This window comes from Pyxicephalus adspersus, chromosome 2, assembly GCF_032062135.1.
Source record: "Pyxicephalus adspersus chromosome 2, UCB_Pads_2.0, whole genome shotgun sequence".
Lineage (NCBI taxonomy): Eukaryota > Metazoa > Chordata > Amphibia > Anura > Pyxicephalidae > Pyxicephalus > Pyxicephalus adspersus.
This window is the reverse complement of record NC_092859.1, coordinates 20,190,112-20,207,710: the sequence shown is the minus strand read 5'-3', so window position 1 is coordinate 20,207,710 and position 17,599 is coordinate 20,190,112. Positions and strand designations below refer to the sequence as shown.

Sequence of the window (17,599 nt, the reverse complement as noted above, 5' to 3'; positions counted from 1 at the left end):
ATATCCATACATATGAATGTACTTGTATACACGGACACATCCTGGCAGACACTGTGACAGCAACACATATCCAATATTTACATAGAACGCCCACTGTGAAGGCATGCTTTGTAATACACAGCCAGTGTGAGCAGAAAAGTAAAATTCAGTGTTTTCAGCTTTCTTTAGTGAGGACAATAGTAGAACTAGTTCTTCGAATTTACTCCTCATTTCCGTTGGTTACATTTCCGATTCGGACTGTACCACCTTCTTCTTTGCTCTTGTTCTGCTGCCTTTTGCAGATCCCTGCAATCAATTACAAGGAAAACGACCAGAGGTCAGGCAATGACATAATACAGCTATGATATGAGGCTATAAGATATACAATACTGCCATAAAGATTAACGTATAACACATATAAAACACAACCATTAAAATTTGGGTATAAAACACAAAGATATTAAGATCAGGGTATAAGACACATACAATATCACTGTAAAGATCGTATATGGCATATTCAATACAAACATTAAGATCAGTCTATAACACACACATAAAATATTAACATAAGGATCACAGTATTTGGAATATTCAATACAGGTATTAAAGCTTAACTAAACTCAGAAATTTCACAACCCTTTTATGTTAAGTAAAAATACAGTTTTTTTTTTGTTTTTTTAAATGCAACACCCCTTAAAAAAAAAAAAAAAAAAAAAATCTCGATCGCCTGAATGGAAGCGCAAACCCTCCCAGGATACCTACATTACGCATCCCAGGAGGCTCTTGGGTGCTCCTTCTGAGCGAGCATGCGCAGAAAGAGCCTTTTCGTGAAAAAAGAAAAATTTGCCGCTCACGCATGCACAGTGAGATCGGCAAGTTTTTTTTCCAACCTTCGTCACCCAATCTCGCTCCTGGGTCAGGTGACGTAGGAAGAAAAAGAGAAGATGGCGCCGCCCTGTGCGCCAGCTCAGGGACAGATGCCGGGACAACGCAGGACCCGATGCAAGACACCTCTGGATGGATCAGACTGCCCTCCCAGATTGAAGGTAAGTGGATTTTTTTGTTTTTGTTTTAGGCACTTTTCAGTTTAACTCCTCTTGAAGATCAGGGTATAAGACATACATGCATCAAATACCCAGACCATGTCTGTATTGCTCAGGTCCTATACCCAAGTGACACTTTCATATCACTGCAGTAACAATTTTATTGCACGAAACAAATGTATGGACACTAAATATAAAAACACAGCTATGATAAGGAAAAAGACGAGTTATAGTGGAGTTCTATGGTGGACAATATAAACACAATGAGGCATATTTACTAAAGGAAAATCTTTACTCCATAAATGGAGCAAGGCTTCACTTCAATTATCTAATCCTGTAAAAAGCAAATTCCAGTTTATTTCCTCTGCACATTATGAATCATAGCATACACCACTACAATGTATTCAGTAAAGATTCCCAAATATTGTAGTGAACCAATTCTATTAGGGAAAATATATGGTTCAATGTAAGTATTTATCTGGATATGTTGCAAGTTTTATAAAGCAGTGCAGGGTTGGGTATATACAATTGTATATTGTACAATATAATGGGTATATACAATATAAATTGGTAGGTTATGTCTCATATGCATACAATACTAATCAATGTAGTATCACCGTTTTATGTGGACTGTCCTGTAATATAACTGATGCGGAATATATTATGACTGGGTACCCTGCTTATACTTCTTTGTACAATGTTGGCACAGTGTCTGCAATAGGCTTATCCTCACCTCTCTGCTTAATACTTTCTTCTTGCTGACCCTTAGGCTCTGGCTTCTTTGCAATGGTTTTGTAGGCAGAGCACCCCGTGTTCTGGCTGCGGTTCTGCTTTCTGAATCCGACCACCTCTCATCCATTGAGTCACTGTCAGCCTGGGACTGAGTGCCATAACCTGTTCAATAAAAGTCAGATTTTAGCAAATCCACTTAACAAGGCAAGACTTAAGTCAGCAAAACAAAGCAATGTAGAAAATAAACAGAAAATTCCATCTGCTAACCTAAATCAGGTTTTTGTTTCTTTTTACCTGGATATTGGAGTCTGAAATAATTTATGTGCCTTGTACTGTACACTCTGCCTTATTTATTAATAAAGCAAATTGAAAAGAAACAGATTTGTTTCTTTGGCATAATAAGCTGTCTTTAGTGACCTTCATCATGTACCCCAGGATGAGGAGTCCCAAGAAATATTTCCAAAGATGGCAAATACATGTCTACCCATAATGCAGCACAAAATGCCTTCATGTCCATCAACAGGCTTTAGAAAAGTCACATGGACAGGGAGAAACGTGCTGAACCCTGTGGTGGTCTCATCTACCTGTAAATTAAAACTTTCACATGAAGGTAAGAATGTTCTGCCAGTGGAGATCATGTTACTAGAAGTTCAAAGTGGAGGTTCAATTTTTACTGCAGAGCTAGATTACCCTCAAGACAACTTTGGAAGATTTAGCTGCAAAAGCTTTATTTAAACCAAATAATGTTGTGTCTGTTCAAACTCATCATTTGTCTCCTAGTGAGAAATGACAGATGGAATGTAAGTACTGCAGTTTAGCCAATCTGAACTGCAGCCAATAAAGATGTTTCGACATGATTGTATAAGCTTTTTGTGCCATACATTGAATGTAATTCAAGGGAGGATTACTAATTGCCTAAGGGAATATAACATCATTTGTCTCAAACAGGCAAAACCTTGTCCATCTACATTCCACCCAATATGGAACCACATTTGAATTTACCATGGCTGCTTTTGATTATTATTATTTACTATTATTATTATTTTCCATTATTCTTCAGGTTGCAAATTGGGAAGCTCAGGAGCAGAAACACCACCAGAATCATGAATGCTGGTAGAAAAGGTAAAAAGGGGGGCAGGTTCAGAAATAATCTTTAAAACCGCAGAAGAGGGGCTGGGTGCTGTAGTTGTAAGAAGTCTGGCTCCCAAACGAGGACTAAGCAATACAAATTCCCATTTACTAAAAATGAAAAAAGGGGGAATGGAATCTTCTAGATGGGTACCTGTTTCTCGTTACAGAAGGCTGCTGATGGGTGAAGGTTTACTGGCTAGTTACTCTCATCAATAAACAGGAGCAACTTCAAATCCTGTCACAATTCTGCAACTTTATGCAACATTGTTTCTTCCAAATTGTTTCACCAAGGACTTGGAGTATTTTAATTTCTATATGTGTCACTAATTGCTTTTTGCCTTTGGTCTACTTTAAAGTGGATGTCCAGAAAAAACAAACTTCCTTACTGTTGTAGACTGCCCTGCTTGGTGAATTCTTTTGATCTCATGCTCCCCTTTCAGACAGTTACAGTGACCCAACTAATGCCTTTCAGCTCCCATATTACACCAGCAATCTATCGCACACAAAGCAACACTTCTTGTCCAACTCATTTACTATCTTAAATCACATAATGACTAGGCACAAAGATCCTGATATGAGGTCAAAGCCAACTTTAAGATAACCTGTTTATGTTTGGCTCGTAACAGCAAGTTACCTAGGTTGTAGTTAGCTGTGCTTTAATTCAGGCTGACTGTGTGGTCCTTTCATATTGTTTTTTCATATTGTTATTACAGAAAACCAGTTTATTTCAATATGTGGTTTACTTCTAATGAATCCCTCTGTGGTAGTTCCTTAGCTATGTAAGCCACAAAACACAGATTTCCAGTTAGCAGCATAATACAGAATGATTCTTTCGGATCATAACTTACCAATGGGGCGTCGTTGGAGATCAGCCGCATCTGGATAAAGTGGGTCTCTGTAGTGTAGGGGGGCATCATCTGGGAGATCCCTTAAATCGTGCATACTGAAACTGCGCAGACGTCCAACCAAGGCTCCCTGTCCCTAAAACATCACAAATATGTTAAATTACAGTAAAACTTTGTTACGCTTCATTATCCTGAACAAAAGCCCCCATATATATTAACAATACTATCAGAAACCCCAACTAATAAAGTAAACTATCTGATCCATTGTTCTTTTCAGTACACAGCAGATGGCAGGAAAGCATGAAGCCATTTTTGAGGAGCTGCCAGAAAAGTAGCCATATGTTCAGCATTGCCCAGATCTATAGCGTGTGATTTCTATATTTAAAGACAAACTCTCCTTAACACAACTTTCTCAAATTAGGATATAACCTAATCCCATGTAATTTCTATTTTCCATTTTTTATTTAAATTGATCACGTGCCTTTGCATTCTCAAAGGAAATCAAAAATTAAAAAAAAACATTTGAAGCTGCCATTGCAGAACTTCTGAATGTAGGCTGTCTAAGTGAATATTACCTAAATACTGACAAAACAAATATACAGATTACACCGGGCTGACTGTATACCAATCCTCATTTGACAGTGCTAGACAATCGCTGGTGCTGGCAGATAAAGCGAGTCATGTATTCTTCTGAATATGAAATACAGTTTATGTCTTTTGCTTTCAGTGATAGTTATAGAGGACAAAGTCCAAATCTTAAAACCAGGCATTGCCTCTAGATGGTGCTCAGGTTTTCCAAACCCCCAAACATTTAAGCACAGATCATAAAAAAAAATGTTGAATAAGACCGTCTGCCTTTCTGGGAAAAAATAAAAAAAACTTAGTTACCGGTTCATTAAATGTACATAAAATTCACTTGCCAAAATTAGCAATTTACTGTTATGTGCATTTTGTAGTTAATAATGAAATAACCCAAATACCTTAGTGGCTGCCTGCACAGCGGCACTTGCTGCAATATTCAGACCCTTTCGACCAAGTGTGACCACAGACTCATAGCCCCGTTCCTTTGCTTGTACGATATAAGAATCTATTTCCTAAAAAGAAAAACAAAGGTTCAGGAAATAATTCACAACTGGAAAAGTGTGCTCGGCAGGGATAGGGTTAACAAATAGGTATTTGCAGGTTCTTCTAGCAGCTGTTCTGTGAGCTGAGAAACAGGTCAGGACAGAAGAAATTGCTGGAATCTGGGAGTACCCTGAGGGCTGTTACTGAGGTCTCAACTACTAGGAATACTATCTAGAGCAGTAGCAGCCAATTATTCGAAAACAGAAGGGATAGAAAGCACAGAAAAAAAAAAGTTTACAATATTGTGAAATAATTATTCGATGTTATTATAGTTAAATAGGAATTGGAGCAATTTTTTTTTATTGTTTACTCCACTTGTGAGGTTAAGGAGACAAATATGCATGATTTTAATGTGTTTATAACCAAAACTGCTATTGTACTAAATAAACTGCTATTGTGGGCTGTTGTACTAATATATATATATATATATATATTAATAACACTTTTTTTCCCTTTTCAAGCATTTCTCCTATAATTGATTTATGATACCCACAACCATGTTACAGTATGCCATTGTTCTTTCAAGCACTGAGCCCTTCCCAGCTTTTATCATCTACACATTTGCATTTCCTAAAGAGCGATTCATCAGCAAGGGAAATATGCTCAGTGATTGCGGGATGAAAATGCAATGGTCTCACAAGAAGAAAGCAGTGATTTTATAACCTTGGAAATGAATTGAGGTATTATATTATTTTTTACTGATGTAGTGAAATTCATCCCAGATATCTGTCCCCAACAATCATAGAAACACATTTAACACCTTATACATCTCTGTGTATCAACATTTCATTTTATACCAGCCTTTTTCAAGGACCCAGTAAAAGCATATTACAATGGCACTGTTCCTTATCCCTTATGGTTTTTTAAATGTCTGAAAGGCTGGAATAGAAAGAAGTATATGGCAGTAAACTAGAAACCGGGAGAACTAAGATCACATGATAAGTTTTATAGCTGCAGCAAGACTAGGAGTGATCAACTTATCGCTAGCCAGGTGTTTACAATCTAAGCACACAGATAATCTCTGCGCCTTGTATACGGTAAATGGAATATTACCTAGTAATATAATAAAACAGATTAAGCTCCTTGGAAGCAGACCAATGTCTGTTGTTGTTATAGTAGAAGTCTGGGGTATCCTATTTGCTGCTGACACACAAAGCAGACAAGGTTTTTACTTTTGCTATAACCTTTATAGACGGATTAACCTCTGCCAGCCGCAGGGTAGATGCAGGAGAATGATTTGTGTTCATGTAAATGGGAAAATAAAGGGAATGGATACTCCAATTACCTTTTCCCTTAGGGACAGGGCAGGGTGGATACACTTCCTGTACAGAAGGCTGGCACCTCGCGTGTATGGAGACAGCAGCCAGATTACAAAGGCCATTTTTATCTCATAATAGAATGGGAACCTGCAGTATAAAAGACAGTGAAAACAATCAGAAAGTAGAACAAAACAAAAGAGCAATTTCAGAAAGTATGCCAATGACCTTTCCCACCTCTAAAGAAGCTCACGTAGAGATCATGTACCAAACTGTCCCGACATTAACAAATACCCAGCTGTAACTTTTTGCCTGTGGACAGGCGTCAGCTGATGTTTAGGATAATCATCATCTTGTAGCTCACTTCCAACCTCTGCATTTTAGGCACATAGTTTCTGCATTTTTTACTAGCAACTAGGGCACATTTAGAGCTAAATACTATTGTTACAAAGGAAAAATATTTGATTTTTAATTTTGTACAATGTTTTTTTTAATATGGAAAATATTACAACTTGCCATACTATGTGTGCCTTCATGAAACTAGTTTTACTTTTATACTATGGGGCCTGACCTCAACAGTACTTTTAGTTACATGACATGCCAAGTCCAGTAAGAGGACCCCAGAGGCAAATCATGGCACTGTAATTAGACAAAGGAATGGCCATTGGCAAGGGTCTGTATCATTACATTAGGTTCATAGAAACAAAAGGTTGAAAGAAGGGCAAATTTGTGGCTTACAAAGACTGACAAGTTCACTTGGCATTGCATAGATTAATATAGAGGATAACAGATGATACTGCCAGGTAGTGTTTAAGTAATACAAAAGCTTAAATGCTTTTAAGGGTATGGAGTAATCTCTTACCATGAAACAAAAATATCTGTAAACGTTTCTACCGTCATAAAGAGTGCAAATACAATCCAGTACATCATCCAGCGCACCTAAAATTAAAAGTATGACAAACTTAGAAGTACAGTTAATATCCATGCACCATTAAATTGTTTAGTTGATTTTTTTTTGAGGTACATAATCACAAAAGTAGTATATGTTATCACTCTTAAAGCAAGATGATGATTCTAAAACACAAGTATTGATTGATTGGTAAAGACCTCCACCCAAACCGAATTGTTCTGGAGAAATCTCTATCTTGTACTAAAATATTTACCTATACTTTTTTCAATGTAAAATGCTGAACCATAGAAAGGTCCTCACATTATCACTTCCCTTCCCCGCTTACCCTGTTGTCTGTGTTATTGTCAATCCATTCTACATGAAAGTCAGCAGAGCCGACACATAATCCTATGAGTGTCCAGTAACATGTGACCACTCCCAACCCTAAAGAACTAATTCTAGTTGGGAGCAGAAAGTTAAAAAAAAAAAAAAAAAGGCAAGGAAAGAGATGAGACTGGTAAATAAATTTTACAGCACTGGATCTTGGCATTAAAAAAGTGTATCATCACACAGGTGCCCTAAAACTAATCCAGAGTATATGTCAACTTAAATAATGAACTTTTCCAATGAGTTTCCTTGCAGCCTTCATTCATATACAGTTGTACAGACTCCTCCCCCGTACTGATATATTGCTTCTCTGATTTTACTGCACATTCTGAGCTCACTGCATGGAGGATGTTCAGCGTCTTGAAGCCTTTTCCTCCCAAGGCTTTCTGTCCCTGACCCACCCCATTCACTCATTACATTTTAGTTCTTTCTTTTATGGAGATTTAGCATTATATGTGGGGAATCCCCAGTCCAGTCTAAAGACAAATGTAACCCTCCTAGAAATACCCACTCTACCCGACATAGACCAACGCCGCAAGACATTTTATTATTTAATTGTTTCTCTTAGCCTACTGTTTTTCTTTGTCTGTGTTACACCTTCAATAAATTTTGGTTGTGTTAGTGGACTGCAGAAAACCTCTGCTCTATTTTATGTTGACATGAATAAGAAAGCAGAGATGTTCTGTAGTCTTGTTCTAGGGTGACAACACTGCCTCACTATTAATACAATATGCTGGGTAAGCATTGTAACCAAAGAACAGAAGTGTGTTACTTGCAGGATGATCAGAATACAAAGAAAGAAGCCCTAAAAAATAAAGCAGCCAACAAATCTGTCGCCTTGTTAGATGCAATATATTGCATTATTGTTCTTTTTTTTGTTTTGGCGGTCATCCAGCAACAAAATATGCCAATTGGGTGAGAAATACTCACATATTCTCGAACATTCTTGGTTTTGACAGCTTTGTATGATGAATATGCCGGATACAACAAACCGAAGACAAGGCTGGAAAGGAACAAAAAATGAGTTTAAAACAGACAGATTTAGAGAATGCACACAAAATAAACATGAGGTGAATATACCACTTAGACCTTTTACAGATGGGCAGAAACTATGATTGTGTATTTTACAGTAACCTGTGTATTTTACAGTAACCTGTGTATTTTACAGTAACCTAACACACAAAGCACAAGTATAATACACACCCATCAATAGCTTTACACAAAACTGCTGAGTTAGATGATGCCAGTAAAAACACTCTATAAATGTGACTGTACATGTTCACAAACAAGGAACTAACCTAGACTAAAGAATGTTGCTTCAAGATCTGTTGTCTTGTATTGCCTACAGCTGGGCAGTATACAAAGGATCACCAACCAAGTAAATCCGGCTGCTGTGACCCCATCACTTCACAATCGCCGATTTCTGTTTACCACTTTATTAATATTATTATTTAATATTAAACAGGATTTATATAGCGCCAACATATTAAGCAGAGCTGTACATTAAATAGGGATTGCAAATGACAGACTAATACAGACAGTGATACAGGAGGGGAGGACCCTGCCTCGAAGAGCTTACAATCTAGTAGGTGGGGGTGTTTTACACACAATAGGATGGGCGATATGTAGTGGGAAGTAGTGATGGTTTCAAAAGACAGAAGAAGATGGGTAGGCAAGTTTGAAAAAATGGGTTTTGAACCACAACCGTTCCTCATTCAGGACAGATCATGTTACCAAAGAGACACCAGGTAACATATGAGCTCACACTAATAAAACAATACAGACCTAATATTAATCAAGAAAGAAAAACCTCTTTTAGGGGGAATGGCTTAGATGAATAATAGCAACTGCTGCTATTTTTACAATCAGAAATAATTTCCTGTTTTCACTGAAAGTAAACTGAACTTTACCATTGTTGGGATATGTAGATATACAGTCAGCAATAAAAAAGTCAACCAGTGCAGACAATATCATGGGCCTGTTAATGCTCTCTAAGGCTGGGCGTAATGAGCAGATTTTGCTGCTACATAAATCACAAAGGTGCAGCACCTCTCCTGATCTCACGCATGCGCAAAGAGACCAGCAATCTATTTCCCCATCTAAATCACCCAATGTCACGTCTGCGCAGTGCCAGATCGGGTGACGTAGGAAGAAAAACCTGGTAGAAGAGAGAAAAAGTATTGCAGGACCCAAACAAAGAAACCTCCTGACGGATTGACGGATCATCGGGAATATAGTTCCACTTTAACTACTGACTCTTGGTTAACAAGGCAGCGTACACACGCTCATTTTTTGTCACTGGAATCTATCTTTTTCAACAATAAACAACTGAAAGATGAACAAACAAGTATAGTACATACAGTGCTGTTTTGTTCGATGGAGAGGGGAGAATGAGTGAGAGGCACTCCGCTGCACTTTCCTCCCTTTACTCCTATTGAGGACATTCAGCGTCTGTCGTTCCTGTACCCGTCAGGGCGGATAAACGATGTTAGACCACCTCTGTACACGCCATATTCTTGCCCTGAATCATCTGTCGTGTGTACATAGCTTAAGGCTGCCCATCACAAACAGACTAGTTGTGAGAGGAGGCCACAGATCTCAACTACAGTGAAAAAACTTCTGGGGTACCAATTCAAAGGCAGAACTGTGGGACCTGAAAAACTAATGGCAATACAAGATAAGTTCCTTCATGAAAAAAACTTCTTGTAGTTTAGGATATAGTAGAAGTGGATGGACCATATGCAATGTATTTAACCAGAACTTCAAGTGATGATACATAACAGCTTTCTCCCCAGCCCCTTTTAGCTGGGCGTACCGCCCGGCAATTTTCAGTAGCCACCCAGCAGATTTTGGCTGGTTACTGAAGAGTTGGGTCACAATACAGGGGCTGCCACCCACCTAGAATTTCTTCCCACCCAGCTTGAAAAAATTTCTGGGTTAAACACTGTACAAAAGTCTCTCCGATTATGGGAGGGCAACAAAAGTTCAACTTTGGCATTTGTATGATCAGGCAGGTCTTTAATGCAGAAAGGAACAAGCAATGTTCCTTCTGCAATATTACACTTATTGATCTGATAGAAATCTTGCAAAGGTGCCTCAATCTACCCAAAGAATTAGTAACCCCCTTCGTCCCACCTAAAGCTCAGATTTTGAGGAAGGACTGCAGGTAATAGGTAGTTAGTTTCATATTTTATGACTGTTGTGGAAACACATTCACATAAAGCCTTATAAAAGCTGGTTTAACATTCCCATTACTTTCCAGGAGAGAATTTGCCATCTTTTACAGAATTATAAACTGCTGGTGAGCAGGAGAAGCAAAAACAGTAGGAAAGGATATGACCGAGTTCTAATCCTTCCCTGTACTATCTAATCCTTCCCTGTACTATCCAAAAATCAAGTTTGAGCTTTATATAGACTTTAAAGACTTTCACTCCACATCAACACATGGGAAAATAGTGCTGGGAGCACTTGTGAGGACGCGGAGCAGTGCGCTGTGATTGGTCTGTAGATGTACTTTGTCCTTTTGATTTATATAAGAAGCTAATATATCAAGGAACTGGTTTTGGTTACAGCTCAGATCTAAGCGCTCTATTATCAGATCAGGCCTTCATGTATCAAATACAAACAGAAGCACAACTCCACCTCAGGTAAAGCCAGCCGTGACTCACCCATGCTGCCTGTACACGTTACATAGGATGAGTAACAAATACCCGTCTCCGTCGTCATTAGACTAAGTGATTATTAGATTTTCTTTCAATGCATGTCTGAATACACAGACTGGTTTGGCTATTTATATTTAGGACCTGATCACCTACAAAGTGTGGCTGGAGACACTTGAAATCACCTGTAATACAGTACATTGGAGGGTTCAAACTTTTGCCATTTGTCAGTCCTAAAGTATTATACTTTGATGCCAGGATCTTGGCTTTATGTCTTTGTAGTGTGGCCCTCTAACCTTTCAGGGCTGTGAGGTTTTCCAGTATCAGTTACTCTTATGCCAAAATAACATGGCACCGGGGCAAAACAATGGATCAGCATGACATTAAAGCAAGAATTGTTTGATCTCACCTTCATAGTGAGCAGTAAATTACCATGGGGGTCCCATTCATAGAGTGTTACATTGTTGTAGTACAGGTATAGTAACAATGTATCTTTTTGTAAACCTTGGATTGAGCAGTGAAAGGCTCCAACCTCTACAAGCTTTATAATGCCATCTGTGTCTTTATTAGGGGGAAGTAACCTTCTTTGTTTGTCCTGCTGGCCAACAGAACAGAAAGTGAGGGGAAACCAAATGTTGAGAGGCACCAGAAAAGGAGGTGATGGGAATCACAGGGGACACCTGTTCCAGAACTAAAATAATAAAAGAAGGCATTTAACTAATCCCTACTCTATAAAAAATAAAAAAAGAAGATTTTGTTATTATATAAAATTTGTGGTTTTGCTTTCTGCAGCAATTTTTTGATTTTGATGTTTTTTTTATAACTGTACTGTACAGCACCGCCCCCTAATTCTCGATCACCTAGGCAATCGAGAACAAAATTTGGAGGGATATCCCTGGGATACCTACGTCACGCATCCCGGGAGGCTCTTGGGTGCTCCTTCTGCACATGCCTGAGAACCTCGGGCATGCGCAGAAGTAGCCCTTTTGTCAAAAGGGGGAAAAAAAAAAGGCAATCTCACACATGGGCAGCGAGATTGGCGAGTTTATTTCCCCCAACTATGTCACCCGATCACACGCCTGAGTCAGGTGACATAGGTGGAAGAAGAGGCGAAGATGGTGGCACCCTGAGCGCCTGTCTGTTTTTTTTTTTTTTTTTTTGGTTTTAGGCATTTTTAATTTAGTTCCTCTTTAAAGCAACACTTTAGAAAAAGTTTGATCAGGGAGGTCATTTCTGCAGAATAAGACAGGACATGTCTTTCCTGCAATATTCAAAAAAATAATCAAAAAAGCTCAGCAGCTCAGCTTTGGTTGCACAGATACCCGGTAATCCCAGCTTCTCCTGCCCATGCCAGGAATGAATGAACCCCCACATGACTGCATCAGCCTGGCCTGGTAAATCAAAAGAAAACAAGGATAAAGCTGGAGGAGACATTAGTAGGAACAGGTGAGTAACTGGTCAAAGTTCTGCTTTAACCCGGATAAAATAGGTAGGGTTAGTCCCTCTGACAAGTTTCCCTTGAAGGGAGATTTGTTCCAGTTATTTCTCAGAATTGCTAGGCAGAAACCAAGCAACAGGTGAGGGAAATCCTCCAACATGACCACCAGTCCTGGTAAGAAATAGTTAGAGATTTTTTTCATTTCCTGTTGCATCTTTAGAAACAGGAAATGAAAGGAAATCTCCTAAGCAGAACTAAAAGTAACCCAATAAGGGGGTTGATTTCTTTCCTGTCCTGTGCAAATCACACTGGATGCATACTTTAGGCAGACGGAACATGTGATCAGGTGGAGCACCAGCAGCTGTGACCTCTGAGGCATCCTCTGGGTAAAGCCAGATTATATCAGATATATAAGCAGCACATTTCTGATAATTTATTCCTACATAAGACATTTGTATGAGCCCAGTCACAGCTGCCAGGTCTCCTTAGACAGAGGAATGTCAGGGATGCCTGGATCTTTATAAGCACTTTGCTACGTGTCACGTCCACTTTACTGAGTAATAAAGAAGCTGTGGGGTCATTGCAGGGCTCTGATAAACTTCAGGCCAGGGGTGAGTGACACACACACAGGAGTCCTCCACCATTGTGTCCCACATTACTATACATAAGGTACTGGAGACAGAAGTTTTAACCCAAACTTGTGAAGGCGGGGCATTCTGGGACATGTAGTTCCTCATGTGTGCGCGGTTTACAGGGGGGGGTGAGGTACTCACACCACGGCCCGGGAGATCATCCACGACACCATACTCTCCACTCGTCACCGGGGCTCACCACTCCGAACTACATCCGCTTCCGCTGGGCGGGGCAATAGCGGCTCAAACTTGGAAGAAAACACTTCTCAGCCAATCAGCGACGGGCAAGTAACGCCTTCTGGGCGGTCTCTATGGAAACGCATCGTGGTTTACTTATTAATAAAGTGACAGTTGGTGCAAGTATTGATCAGAAAGCAAATCAAGTTGAAAAGAGATAAAACTTTATTAACAAATCTGTTCTGACAACAGTGTGGGAATGGTGGATTCTTGGCTGCCTCTGATACTTGAAGACCCAACAAGCATACTGCAAGTGAAGTTAGAACTGATCTGGCAACTTGCACTGATTCAGAAAATACTAAAGTCAATGAATCGGAGTGGCAGCCAGGCAACTGATACATTCAGAACAGAAATATTGGTACATGGTGTATATTTGTTGTACAACACTACACAATATGTTGGCGCTTTAAAAATAAATGATTTCTTTTATTTTTACTCGGTTGCCCAACCATTAAATTGCGGTGATTCGTAACGTCCATCGTTGCGAGCTTCGATTTTTTTCATAGGACGTAATCATAGCCCTTGTTGCTTTTTACATTAAGATATTTTTTTGGGGGGGGGTTCACAGTATTGCATTGCATGCATTCGCTCAGCACGGTGAAATTCATTGTCTGTAGCATACCAATGACTATTTATAAAACAGGGAATCTGATGTTCACTTGATGGGAATAAATTACTGTAATTGAAACACATGTATCCAGAACATTCCCACAAGGGAATGTTGGGAGGATGTCTGATCCCCTGTTTTATAAATATAGCCCTTGAGGTCTAAAATCATGCAGTTAGCGGCTCCAGGGCACTAAGGAAACTGCACCATAGGTCAATGCCTTTGCACGCAATGCCTTTGTGTTTGTGAGGTGGAAAAGCAACCGTGTGGCCAGATGCTGCATGTTCCTTCCATGAACCATGCTACAACCCCACCGCTTGTTCAAAAAGTTTGAAGCTTTGACCACTAAGTTCAATGGGAGAAGTTGGGAGCAAAGTTGAGCGTGCAATAATAAAATTGAGGGCTGTGTAATAATAATAATAATAATATCTAAGGTAACCACATTAGGTGGTTTTGTGACATTGAATCAGTAACACAATTTTATATTTTCTAGTAGGAATCTCGGCCAGGACACTATCTGCATGGAGTTTGCAGGTTCTCCCCATGTTTGTATGGGTTTCCTCCGGATACTCTGGTTTCCTCCCACATTCCAAAAACATGCAGTTAGGTAATTGGCTTCCCTCAAAATTGCCCTTAGACTGTGATAATGACATTTGACTATGGTAGGGACATTAGATTGTAAAGTCCTTTGAGGGACAGCTAGTGATATGAATATGAAATTTGTACAACGCTGTGTAATATGTTAGCGCTATATAATGCCTCTGCCCTCTAATTTACACCCCATATTCAGAACATTTCCACGTCCTGTCACTTGCACCTACACAACATCTCCAAAATCCACCCCTACCTGTCCACTGAGACCACCAAACTCCTTGTACATGCTCTTATCATCTCCTGTCTGGACTACTGTAACCTCCTCCTCTCTGGTATTCCACTAACCCGACTCTCTCCTCTACAATGTATTATGCAGCTGCAGCCAGACTCATCCATCCTTCCCTACGCTCCTCTTCTGCTGCATCTCTTTGCAGATCTCTACACTGGCTTCCATTTCACCTTGAAATCAAATTCAAGCTCCTGTGCTTTGCCTTCAAATACCTCCAGAGTTATTGTCCCACTTACATTTCTGACCTGGTAATAAAATACTCCGCCAGACGTTCTCTCCGCTCCTCCAATGATCTACTAATGACTTCCTCACTCTTAACCTCATCACACGCACAGATACAAGACTTCTCTAGAGCTGCCCCAACTCTCTGGAATGGTCTTCCTCGTCCTATTCGGCTTGCTCCTACCTTCTGCTCATTTAAAAGAGCCCTGAAAACCTATTTTTTCAAACTTGCCTACCCGTCTTCTTCTCTCTCTTGAAACCCTCACTACTTTCCACCACTACATATCTCCCCTCCTATTGTGTGTAAATTCCCCCACCTCCTAGATTGAAAGATCTTTGGGGCAGGGTCCTCCCCTTCTGTATCACTGTCTGTATTAGTCTGTCATTTGCAACCCCTATTTAAGGTACATATATAATATGTTGGCGCTATATAAATCCTGTGTATTATTAATTATAATAATAATAATATAAATACAAGTGACTAATAACAAAGGATAATTTGCCTATAGATGGGCTTTAAACAATGCCCTACATCAGCCTTTCCTAACCTTTTAACATGGTCCTCAAGTGTCTATTGCAATATTCAGAATAATAACAACTTTCAAAATTATTCAAATCCATGTTTTTTGGGTTTTATGTACTATAAAGATCCACAGGGATAGTTTAGGAGAAAATGGTGCTCTGGGCACATATGAAACATGGGTCCTAAATGCACAGCATACCAGCTGCCCGTATTCCAGCTATTGGGGCCCTGAAGATGGCGAGGACCCTGAGCCATTGCTCAGTTTACCCAATCTTAAGCTGGCTTTGAAGACCAATAAACCCCCAATTGTTAGGCTCACAAGTTGATTTTCCAGTTGGCAGGTTATGCAGCCTCATGTAACATGATGTATAGCTTCTGGCATTTTATTCTCCAGGAGAGGACGGATCACATTCTTGGGTTGACATTTTTATGAAATATGCTTTTAGTAGCCTTAGATGCGCTAAGGTTCGAGGACACAGGCTACCTCTGCAAGGAGCGATTGTCGCTGTGAAGAGTCACACGAGAAGTCAGTAAACATCGTTCACATTTCCTTGTGTGTTTGTCCAGCACTCGGCTGCATTTAAAACACTTGTGTGTTCTTTGTGCAGCACTTGTGTGTTGTGTAAGTGGAAGATCGCTGCTTGAAAGGATTGAGAAATGGCTTACACTTACTGCGAAATTTTAATGGATTTAAGTCAGTTTTATAGGATTTTTTATAGGTTTACTGGCATTTTATATCTTTTATTTTTTTAATAAATAAAATATTTCCTATTATTAGCATTTAATATGCTGTGTTTAAGTAAAACAACTGTATGGGGCCACAGGATCAGTCACCAGCTGTGTGCATAATGTGAGCTTCAGCTAATTAGCACTAAAAACAGAAGAAAAGTTTTATTATGGCTGCAAATAGTACATATGACATATGCAGATGCATAAAGTTTGCCAGATCATAAAAAGATCATAAAAACATGATTAATGTAGAAATGATTCATACAATTCAGCTGCTAGGGTTGGAAGCGTACAGGCTAAGGGTTTCCCTTGTCCTACCATGTTACAGCCTTTGTGATTTAGCACCCAATCTCCAAGGACCAGTGTCATGTTGTCACATGGCAAGGAGGGTGGTGGGTCACCTGCTTTCTTGTACACTGAAGTACCAAATATTCAATGCTGCTGTTGGGGCCGCCATTTAACTTAACCTGCATGAGAAAAGCACAGGTGCTCTTTGAGGTAGGTTTAGATAGTTGACTTTCACTCATCTGTCTCTGGCTATCTATATGTATTTGAACACGGTGGTTCAGGGGTTAGCACTCTGGCCTCTGCAGAACTAGGTCCCAGGTTTGTATCCTGGCCAGGACACTATCTGCATGGAGTTTGCAGGTTCACCCTGTGTTTGTGTGGGTTTCCTCCGGGTTCTCCAGTTTCCTCCCACATTCCAAAAACTTGCAGTTAGGTTAATTGCCTTCCTTCAAAAAAATTGACCTTAGACTGTAATTATGACTATGGTAGGGACCTTAGATTGAGAGCTCCTTTGGTATACAGCTAGTCACATGACTATGGACTTTGTACAGCGCTGAATAATATGTTGGCACTATATAAATACTGTGTAGTAGTATTTGGTGGGGGTGGACAGTACAATGGTATGCAGCCTGGGCACAGTAGTGGGTATTGTCAACAAATTCCAACAACTTTCCATGAGTGGTGGATGGAATTGGAGCAGTTGATAAGTGTTGGCAGCTGAGGTCACCTAGTGCAGGGTAAAGGAGAGTATTTGGAATCCTAAAAGTTTTATTTTAAAAGCGTTGCTTGAAAAACCACAATGCAGAAGAAAGAGATGTCATAAGTGAAATATCAGCTGCTAAAGCTTCTGGGGAAAACTCTGAAGATGCTGCCACTACAGTACAATAGGAGAGGTGGCAAAGGCAGGGGAAATTAGCAGTAAGTCATGCACGTCCCCTCCTTGCACCCAACCTGTATTATCAGCAGGACCTGCTTGTCAGTTTGACTGACAGCT

General features: G+C 39.7%; 1 protein-coding gene across 1 annotated transcript; it reads right to left on the bottom strand.

Moving 5' to 3' along the window:
- Positions 1-159: 159 nt before the first annotated feature.
- On the bottom strand, positions 160-13,340 carry REEP4 (receptor accessory protein 4). Its single transcript, XM_072399838.1, has 8 exons — positions 13,258-13,340; positions 8,318-8,390; positions 6,974-7,050; positions 6,141-6,261; positions 4,711-4,824; positions 3,734-3,866; positions 1,756-1,916; positions 160-285 (listed from the first exon to the last, which is right to left on the bottom strand). The coding sequence occupies exons 1-8, from the start codon at positions 13,287-13,289 to the stop codon at positions 220-222; spliced, it is 777 nt and encodes a 258-aa protein (XP_072255939.1). The 5' UTR covers positions 13,290-13,340; the 3' UTR covers positions 160-219.
- Between the last annotated feature and the right edge of the window lie 4,259 nt (positions 13,341-17,599).